The sequence below is a fragment of the Taudactylus pleione genome, unplaced genomic scaffold (genome assembly GCF_031769625.1).
Source record: "Taudactylus pleione unplaced genomic scaffold, aTauple2 ptg000043l, whole genome shotgun sequence".
NCBI classification, from domain to species: domain Eukaryota; kingdom Metazoa; phylum Chordata; class Amphibia; order Anura; family Myobatrachidae; genus Taudactylus; species Taudactylus pleione.
In genome coordinates this window covers 5697388-5708057 of record NW_028284445.1, presented here as the reverse complement: position 1 = coordinate 5708057, position 10670 = coordinate 5697388, and the positions used below count along the sequence as shown (strand labels likewise).

Genomic DNA, 10670 nt, shown 5'->3' with positions numbered 1-10670 from the left:
TACACGGAAAAAAGCTGCACATAACTAGTGTATTGCAGTTATAAAAATATGCATTTTTCTGTTAGATTTCAAAAATACTTAAAAAAAACCCTCTCTAATAAAGCAGCTACAACTCTCCATCACTCCCCAAAAGCAAATGACATTCAGTATTCTTAGTGATTAGAGTGCGCATCTGCATTTTCCCCCTTTTTTCTACATTAGAACTACAGGTCTCAGCATGGTAGCGCCTCTTATTATGTTTAAATTAGGATGTGCAGCCCAGCCCCCCCTTTTTCCTATGTATGTGTGTATTTAAGGTGCACTTGCAGGCGAGACCCCTTCTCCTGGGCTGGCACTCTTCCCACCTGCCCCAGTATTAGTATGGGTCCTGTGCATTGCAGTACTCACATGTAATGGGCACTAATAAAGATAAGGCCTAGATAAATTTACATAGTGTGTCAGTATTAGGGACCTACCTGATAAGGTTCACCATGACATGGTAGGTGGCCAAATGTACTAAGAACCTTATTATAAAACCATGTGTTGTTGGTGTTTATTATATATAGTTTCATAACCAGTATTATTAGTGCTTTTTCTCCTGGAAATCTAATACATGCAAACAAGTCAGCCAATCAGAATGGTTCATTAGTGCTGCCGTTCACCATCATCATCCGTGTGTGTATATATATATATATATGTATGTCTTCCCTTGGACATCCTCAAATGATACAGCCTGGACAGGCATATATGCGTGTCTCTGTGTCGGCCTTCATCAATTTGAAATGACATGCACAACGCCCTTACTGTACTCTGCCTGTTAGCCCGCCCTTTCCTCCCCTGTCCCGCCCCTTTCCTCCCCTGTCCCGCCCCTTTCCTCCCCTGTCCCGCCCCTTCAAGCACAAGTGCCATAATCTCACAAATCTGCATATGCGTGCGGCCGGCTTTCTGGGTAAGAACGATATTGAATATATAACGCTACACAAAGTGGTATGAGCTCCGCTTTACATCCTAAGTGTTCTTTCACTAGAGATCCAAATAATTTCTAACAGGGGTGGGGAAACTTTTTTCTGCCGAGGGCCATTTTGATATATAGAACATTATTTGCGGGCCTGGTGCAGGCCACGCCCCCTCGTTGTGATGTCACATGGGGCGGGGCCACAATCGCCGGTGATAACAGCAATGCGATGCTCCAGAGGGAGCGGTGTGACCGTCTGAAGCATCCTAAGGACGCTCCAGGTGGCACTGCTGCGTAGATTCTGGCTGCAGGGTGCCATTATAGCAGAAAAAAAGCTCAGAGGGCCAGACAAAATAATTCTGGGGGCCCCCGGGCCTGAGGTTCCCCATCCCAGATTTATAATGACAAAAAAAAAAAGAAAAGCAAAAACATAATAAAATTATATAATGATAAACACACAATGCTTCAACAAGGCTTTAGTAATTATTTCTAGCTTAATACGTCTTTGCCTTGTTCCACAAAACATATACAAGTCTTCTATTTAGTTCAGTTTATTTTTTTGCCTGCTCAGCCCATACCATAAGCCTTATGTTTAAATATAAAATATCCATGCAGTATGAAATTAGCCACATTTACCAACCCGCAGTAGTCATTTCACACTGGCTTCTAAAATGTTATAAATTATTGGTTGTTTTATATAGAAAGCTGTGGATTTCAGAGTCATAAACACTATATTAATCACATATAACGCTTTATAATGTACAATCCAACAATTCATAAACTGCAGAGTAATAATTATTTAAAAATAAACCGTTTGATAGTAACAAAGCTATAACACAAGCTATGTGAGCTTTTGCCACTGCTGTAGGGAGGACTCTGCTGAAGAAGTATAAAATATATACAAGACACTTAATGGTTTCTTTAATAACTTAGCGCAGTTGTTCTATAACAAACAGTGAGATATTAGATTGGGTCATTTTAGTGTGTGTAAGGTGCTGGAGCAGATGGCAGATTTTTATTGCGGTAATTTAGTTTATATGTGTGTGTGTACCAGGTTATAAATGGTTTGCTCTATGATAAAGTATACAGGAGAAATGGACCAATACCTGATTGCTGTCACTTAACAGGAGACACCTGCAGTATTTGTAGCCAGCAGAAAGTAGTTTTCATATGCACAATGAGGCAGTAAGTTGCTGCAATTGCTGGGTAATCTTACTGAACAATCTGATTCAGGCACCATGTGTTCCAGCCCACTGACTAATGAAAGCTAGCGTTGGTTGTTATTAGGTCTGCTTGCTTAGTGGTTAAAGAGAATAAATGAGCAATCGAACACACTGAAGCTCGTTACCCACGACAACTTATTTATATGTCCAATCTGATCTAATAAAGAAAAAATAAAATAAATAAATTATATATATTATATAATTATTATTTTTTTTCTTTCTTAGGTCCCACAATTAGGGTTAAAATTGAGACATAAAAGCTCACTTTTTGTTTCTAGAATTAGAATGATCTTTCTCAGAAGGGAAACGTAACTGGAAATGGATGAACTACTGTAGCAGTTATTCTTGTATTGCCACTGAGAAAGCTTAGATTCACACATTAAGGCAACAGGGGGAGACCACTATTAATGGTTCAATGAGGTTCCTCCTTCTTGTCCTCTTTCTCTAGTAATTTGTAATCATCCAGAATGGAATGACTGGTTTCCTTTGCAGTCTTTTTTACAATTGCTTTTATACCAAGGTGGTCAATGTTCAACGCGGTGACACCGACATTGATGGCAGAATTCATTGCATTGTCAGTGGCGTGCCCGGCGTCTTTTCCATACCTATGTCACAGACAGAAGCAGGTCAGAGTTGTTTTCACCATCAATTAACTTATTGGTTCAGAAAGATTGATAAGGTGCGCAGTTGTGCAAATAATTTGACAGGGTGTGCAGCAGATCACATAAATACGCTCACAATGCAATCAGCTTTCACTGAATCAGAGCAGCAAAAAAAAGCACAGTGTGCCATCGGCCCTAGTGACACAAAAAGGGACAGCACCATCCAACCCAGCTGGAAACAGCAGGTCCAAGAGGGTAACTGAAGCGGTAGGGGATTTATAGCGTAACCCCCTGTTAGCATTAGCACAATCATTTTGTTGGCGAGTCTATTTGGGAGATTACATAAAGGTTTAGGAATTCCACTTCCTGGCAAATCATTTGCACATTTTAGAAATTAACATGATTTTTTTTTTTATATTTCATAATTATAAATCAAATTGAATATACAGACAGACATTTATTGCCCAGATTCAGCAGAATTGAATTACCATTATGGACATCAAATTCTCGCTCTGTCAATACAAATACGTACAGCGCACTTTGTTGTTATACAAGCTGCTGTATAGTGGTCAGAAATGTTCTCCACCGTGTCCTGCACAAACCGGTTGATCCCTCATAGAATTTCATATGGTATAAACGTGTTATGTTATTATTTTATCTCACTGATATTAAAATTGATTCTACCTTGGCTAAATTATACATCAGAGGTTCCTAAATGTAGTCATCAAGACTCCCCAACAGTTCAGGTTTTAGAGATATCCATGGTTAAGCACAGGTTTCTTACTTAGTAACTCAGTCAATTTGATTTAACCACCTGTGCTCAACCATGGATATCTCTAAAACCTGAACTGTTGGGAAGCCTTGAGGACCGCGTTTGGGAACCTCTGTAATAGATGGTAAATTAAAACACCTTTAAAAAAGTGCAACCTCACATATAATTCCTTTTTTTTTTTACAAAAAGAAAAAGCAAGTTTGTACTTATTTAAAATGAATATTCACTTTGCAAAATGGACCTCTGGGTCAGATATCTATGGCTGCTACTGCCGAATAGAGCTACTCTCTCCTGAGCCAGTCAGTCAGGAAGCTCCTTTGTTATGGCAATGGAAGGAGGGGTGCAGGGTTCAATGTTTATAGTGTAATGTAAGCTTTAATGCTATGAATGGTTCATAAAATATGGGTTCTGTTATAATCTCCAGTAGAGTATAAACTCTCACAAACAGATTACACCCTACCCCTTATTATCATATGTGTACTTATTTTGTCTACCTGATAAGCCCTTGTTTTAGGTTTTATGCATTTTCTTTTCCGCCCACTACCTGGAGTGACTGTGGTTGCTATGGTAATGGCATGATGCTTCACAAACTGTAAATCATTAATAGCAGCTTTGACCTAAGCTCTACATAACAATGTACAACACCATGTGTGTTCTTACAGATAAACAAAAAAACCTAATCTAAACTACATAAACCCCATAACATTCATTATTTAACTTAACCCAGGAATCTGCTGAAGTGAGAAAGAAGAGCAGAAACGGGTATACCATGTGAAATGAGGTTTGTATTTAACAGCAGTGAAGGCACACTAGGACCACTGTCCATGCTGGTGGAACACCAAAGTGCACTACATCTGTACTTTCAGGAATATAGAGTCAGATGCTGCAACTGTAAAAGAAGAAGGATCATATAGAGAAGGGCCCAGCAGAAATTGATGCTCTTTCCATTCTTCCTAAACTCTGTATCTTGTGGGGTATCATTCCGTTGACACAGCATTAATCTTGCATCCAAAGTCTCCATCTCAAATGTAGAAGTAACGGAGTGTACCCAAGGTTGCATTTGAGGCATTACAACCTATACGACTTGGGTAAAATGTGCCGAGAAGTCAAAAAGAGCATCAAATTTGAGCAAGGACACTTTTTTTTCTAATTTTTTTCTAACCCATGATGATTCCTTCAAATTTTTACAACGTGCAGATCTTCGATGCCATATGTCATGTTACATACAGTATTACATCAGTCTTTCTAGAACACTTACAAGAGATATTATACCCTAAAATGAAAAAAAAAAAAAAAAAAGTGTAATAATGGATATGTGCATTCATTTTACCATATATTTCATAGCTGAAACTGTCCATTCATTTTTTTTATTTCCACTTCGAAATTCTAATATAAAGGTTAGTAGATTAAAATGAAATAATAATTCTTGTTCTATGTAGGTTGTATACATTTGGAATTTTCCATTCAGTAGGGGGCCATTGTTTTGGTCCCCTTATCTACTCTCAAAGCGCTCCTGTCAATCTTAATTACAATGAATATTTCCTCTCAGTACACAATGGGCTGAATTCAATTCAGTGCGATGTTGAATAGCCGCGGGAGGGAGCTCCTGCAGCTATTCAATACACCGCGTTGTTTGGGTGGCTAAAGGATTTCTTCTCGCACCCCCCTGGGGATGCGAGGAGAAATCAGACACACCCGGCACTTTAGTTGGAGAATGCCGGTTACCGCGCCTTAACACCCAGGATAAGTCACGAGAACCGGCATTCTCAGACTTACCTGCTTCCCGACCTGGCAAACAGCGCGTTGAATTGAATAGCTGCGGGAGCTCCCTCCCGTAGCTATTCAACATAGCACTGAACTGAATTCGGGCCACTGACTCTGGAGAGTGACTAGTAGAGGGGGGTGGTAGATTATAATTGGGGTAGTGGCAGATATTGAAGCTTGGAAATACAGAAACTGGGACATTCAGGAGCCTGAGGTTTTCTTTTATTTCAATAAAAGTGACAAAGGAGATCCAGTCAAACCCTATAGTTGGCCCATAGTCTGCAGAGAGAGAGTGCTAGGTTACAGTGACTTTTTATTTATTTTTTTAAATTCCGCTTCCACTACATTTTAACTTAAAAAACATCAGCCCAGTCTTCGTGGGCGACTCAGTGAGCCATGAGGTTCCATTGTAACCTTGCAGGCTAATACAAGGTGGGATATCCGGGCAAGGAAATTTTGTTTGTTTTAGCTCACATCCTATAGGAGGCGCTAGCAACAGCAAGTGAGATTTCCGAACCGTAGTGGCTTGAAATCAGCCCCTTATTGTAGGGAACACTTATAAGAACAGTCTGTAACATGGAAGTTTGCAGCTAAAGTAATATTAATATGTTATGTGCACAATAACAAAAGAGAACAGCCATCAAAGAACATATCATTGCAGGTCATAATTTTTAAAAACTTCATTTTAGGGTATAATATTGAGTACACAAAAGGTTTAATCAGGAAGGAAATAATTACATTAAACAATACATAAATGGTATTCACTTAAGGTTTCGTAGCCGGAGGTTCGTCCATATGGAATCCCCTATATCTAAAATGGAAACGTTACACATCTGTTATAGTTGCAGATAATTACCAAATACCATATATGCTCAATGCATCATAGAACCTTCAACTTTGTGTATTTCTCATGTGATGCTGGCAGGAACCAGACACTTGCATTAGCTTTAATTTGCACAGGACTGCAAATTCAAATCTGTTAGTAATTAACACCAAATATATTAATAAAAAAAAAAATGTATTAAAAACAATTTACTTTTAAAGAGTTAGGAAAAAAAGTGTCACAAAATTTTAAGGATGATTTAAAGAGGACCAGTCACTTCTAATTATAACTTATTTTAATACAGCTTCTTTAAAGCCATAACATTTCCACCTCCCTTCAGTTCATCCAGGAGAGGGAGAAATTGATAGTGTGCTCAGTATGCAGTAGCATACCCAATAGCACTGTGTCCCGGTGCGGTCAGCCCGCCATTCCACACCAATGCATCTAACTGGATTACAGGGCTGACATGGAGCAAGGACCGGCATTGGCCACAAATAACATGATAGCCAGGTGGATTAGCATGGTATATATACAGGTGTTACATGCTAGCCAGGCTAATTAGAATGCTAATTGCTGTAGCCATCTCTAGCAAAGAAGTAGAATTCCTGCATTTTAAGTGAGAACTACAGATTAACTTTTTAGTTGTAGTTTATTTTACTCTATTTACTTTAAGATTCAGGCATTATTTATTAATATTGTTTGCAATATTACAGACTTAATTTTGAGTCATCTGTAATAATGGGGTAAAAATGCAGGCTGGACAAACACCAAAGGATTCAGAGTCGTATACATGGGAAAAAATAAAAAACATGAAAAAAACCATAATCTGTGTGAATAGCTACAGGGTTGTAATTCCCTGACCTTGGCATAAAAAACACTGGGCACATTATAGATTTTACTCAATTTGTGTCCTTTGAGGAAATGATGTTTTGCATGTAAATATGTAAATAAAGCAAACTCTGGAGTATATGGGCTGCGAGGGAAAAGCCTGGATTACTCAGCACTGTGCAGAACCACAGGCACTATGCTCAGTATACCATGTAAGTCACAACAGACACGTAGACCTACTTGTACTTGACAGTATGTACAGTCTCGGAGGCCACACTCTTAGCGATGGTTTTCCCAGCATGCTCCAGGCCTAGCCAGACTGTTGCAAATCCTTAAATATAAAGCACAATAAAAACATAACTGTGAAAAGTGGAGAAACAATAATAAATAATTCAGTGCCGTAACAGGGCTCTAATGCGCCCTGTGTAGGCCCTGCCCCCTTTGCCCATGACATCGCACATAGGGGGCGGAGCCAGTCAGCATCCGGAAGCGCAGTAGTGTGCGGTGTTGTCTAGAAGACGCTCCATACAGTTGTATTCACAGCAGGGTGTCTGCCTACAGTGTCCAAATGATGCTACAGGTGGCACTGCTGCAGCGGTACTGGATGCAGAGTGCCAGAAGCAAGGGCCAACCATGGTGCCGCCCACAGAGCTCTGCGTTCTGTGCAGCGGCACACCCCTAGTTATGGCCCTGAAAAAATCAGAATTACTAATATATACACTCTTGTGCCAGAAAAACCAAGACAGCCACTTCCATTTCAAGAACATTCCACCCCTCCCCCCCTCTGCATGCATGGCAGCGTATCACGATTTAAGAGACTTTGCCACAGAGAACAGCAACATTTCATGCTGGGGCCACCACCGGTGAATATTAGGGAATTGTGGACCATTATTCAGGAGCCATGGTGTACACTATGTACACATTACTTCAGAGAGCTCGTGGAGTCCTTGTCCCATCATACAGCTGCTGTAATCTGACCGAAAGGTGGACCTACATGTTACTAGACAGGTATCTCAGTTTTCCTGGCACGTTAGTGCATATGCTGTAGATATACAGTATATGTATCACAGGGATCATGCGAGTACCTTGAACGCCACTGGCTGCCACCACCATCGCGCCGTCCAGTGGAGATTTGCCATCCTTATCTTTCTTCAGGGATTCGGGAAGAAGTTTGCTCCCATAATTTTTCACATGTGGCCCCAGCTCCTTCCCAACACAGCTTGCAACAGCGCACACACCATCCACTAGTGCAAGAAGGAGCAATGCAGACCTCGTTATTCAGGGCAAATAAATAAATAAGGTTGGGGGGAATGCATGCTAACCCATAATTCAACCTTTATTTTTCTACAATACATCAACTCCATTATCTAGAGGAAAATAGGTTGACCTGGGTCTAATCAAATTCAGGTGCTACCTTAATAATAGTGAGTTTCCCTAATACTACTACCACCCCCAACTAGGATTTACTCTGTTCTGCTCCAATCAGGGTTTGTTTGACTGATGTACTGGAAGGATATTTCTGGGCTGCAACCATGACTGTTCCATAGATGCAGAGAGTCCTTAAACGTCATTGGTGAACATGCTGATTAATTTTGCTACTTAGCAATTTATACTCCATTCTATGGGGGTGACTACAGTTGGAGTGAGGCTTTGCCAAATGTTGCTGCGCACATCACAGAACTACAGTTGGCTCATTTTCCTGCGCACTCCTATGGGGTTGTTGGGAAAAATGAGAGATGTTGCGGTCAATATGTGCCGCCAATATGAGTGCTCCAACAATACATCGGTAAATCTGCCCCTATACAGATGTTACTCCTCTTCATTGGCCTACCATGATGTCAATTATTTGAAAAAAAAAAAAATTTATATTTTTTAAATATTGTCTGAGATCACGCACCTTCCTCTGACACAGCACAGAAATGATAGAAAAAAAATAAAATTGAACATAACACAATGGTAATTTGTCAACCGCCAACTATGTAAGAACCTGTCCTAAGGTAGTAACCCCTGCCTCTCACGCTGCTGCTGAGTTACAACTCGCCATCCGGATACAGCATATGCAGAAAGCATTTAGGGCCTGATTCATTACGGATCGCTATTGCGATAGCGGGTGTGATTGTGCACGCAGATCTGCTGCGAAAATATGCTAATGAATGCTTAGCATAGCATAGCCGGCATAGAGACGCCCACTGCCTCCCACTACCGCTATAATACCTTGCAGTGCTGCGTATAAATCGGGAACATTGAGTAACATCGGCCCCTCACGCACAATTACAACAGGTCTGATCTTACTCAGATACTGCTAACCTCGTCACACGCAGCAAGTACTCAAGGTGCGTATGACGTCGCAGTGGCTAATTTGTGCACGCTCAAGTAACGGCGTTCAAACGGACAGGCACGCCTGCGTTTCTCTTACCACTCCCCTGTCACCCAAACGCTGACCTGATGTCACTCACTCTGCGATGGCTTTGTATCTGCGCGAGTGATCGCAGAGCAATCGCAATGCTAACTCACGCACACTGCAGTGCATACGCAGTACGCAACAATCGTCCGTCTGCGGACGCTATCGCAAAACCGATCCATGCTGAATCAGGCCCTTAGATCACTATGCATGGACCAGGCAAATGTACACAACGTATATTAGATGATGTTAGTAAGAAAGGTGGCAATGTAAAGATACACAATGTATGATCAATGCTAAACATGTTTTTTTACCGAGGAACTGGCTGACTTTAACTGCTCCGCCGGTGGCTTTCTTCGCCACGTGCAGGCCTTTAGCCACGGTGGGATTGACCTCTACAGGTTTATCTTCAGGCTGAATGTTCTCCCTTATTTTAGTAGCGCCTTTGTGGATGGCTCTCTCTGTCAGCTCTGCTCCTTTCGCCAAACCCCAACTCAGCCAAGAGGCCCCTGGAAGACCAAACAAGAGAATTAGGTTGTAGAACAGAGTGATGCATACACAAATTTACTTAGTCTAAAATCATTCCCTAGCTAAAGCCATCAAGCATACATACACTTTACAGGCCTTTTTTTAGTAATCATACTGTAATTTGCAGCTGTTTGCCCTTCAGCAGCCAGGACGTACATATAATGAAATTGACCCAGAATCTTAGCAATTGGTTACAGAGAAAACTACAAGCTGGACCATTATTTATTTCACCCCAACAGGTATTTTAGTTTTCATTCATCCTCCTAAACTTGACTGAGGAAAGGAAGCGTCACGGGAACAAAACGATTGGCTGGTTCTCCGCTTTCTTACCTTGGAGAATTCCCTGTGCCACCTTCTCACTCCACGGGGGCAGATCTTCCTTCTCCTTTGGTTCTGGCTCAGGTTCGGGAATAGTAACTATATGTATGGTTTGGGTCAGATCTAGGACTTCACCAGAAGCGTCAGAGGGCTTAAATAACAGACAAAGTTTAATCATTATTGCCATTTATCATTTGGGTGAACAGACAATTACATCACCATTCTCCATCTACATCCTGTTAGCTACTCCATCACCAGAGGGCACCCCCTCTCCTATTGATGACCAAATTGATACAAGTATGTCTGAAATATATACTGTATATATATATTTTTTTAATGGTTAACCAATGTGAGTTTAATATTGCTTTTTCTTGGGATATATCTTTCTGATGCTAGAATACGGAAAAAAACACCTTTGATTGAAAACCATTTTATAGAGAAGATTATCTTTTCCAATTCCACACCCTGTAACGCCCT

At 40.8% G+C, this 10670-nt stretch overlaps 1 protein-coding gene across 2 annotated transcripts in view; it reads right to left on the bottom strand.

The window, feature by feature from the left end:
• Positions 1-861: 861 nt before the first annotated feature.
• SPART (spartin) overlaps positions 862-10670 on the bottom strand; it is a 31778-nt gene continuing 21969 nt past the window's right edge. The window contains exons 4-9 of one of the 2 annotated variants that reach the window (XM_088460145.1): positions 10206-10344; positions 9662-9856; positions 8032-8190; positions 7187-7277; positions 6061-6106; positions 2678-2762 (exon numbers count right to left, since the gene is read on the bottom strand). In XM_088460145.1, coding sequence (XP_088316271.1) covers positions 6061-6106; positions 7187-7277; positions 8032-8190; positions 9662-9856; positions 10206-10344 — 630 coding nt within the window. In that variant the 3' untranslated portion in view covers positions 2678-2762. Of the gene's footprint in view, positions 2763-6060; positions 6107-7186; positions 7278-8031; positions 8191-9661; positions 9857-10205; positions 10345-10670 lie in introns of both variants that reach the window. The other variant, XM_088460144.1, reaches the window with a different exon arrangement.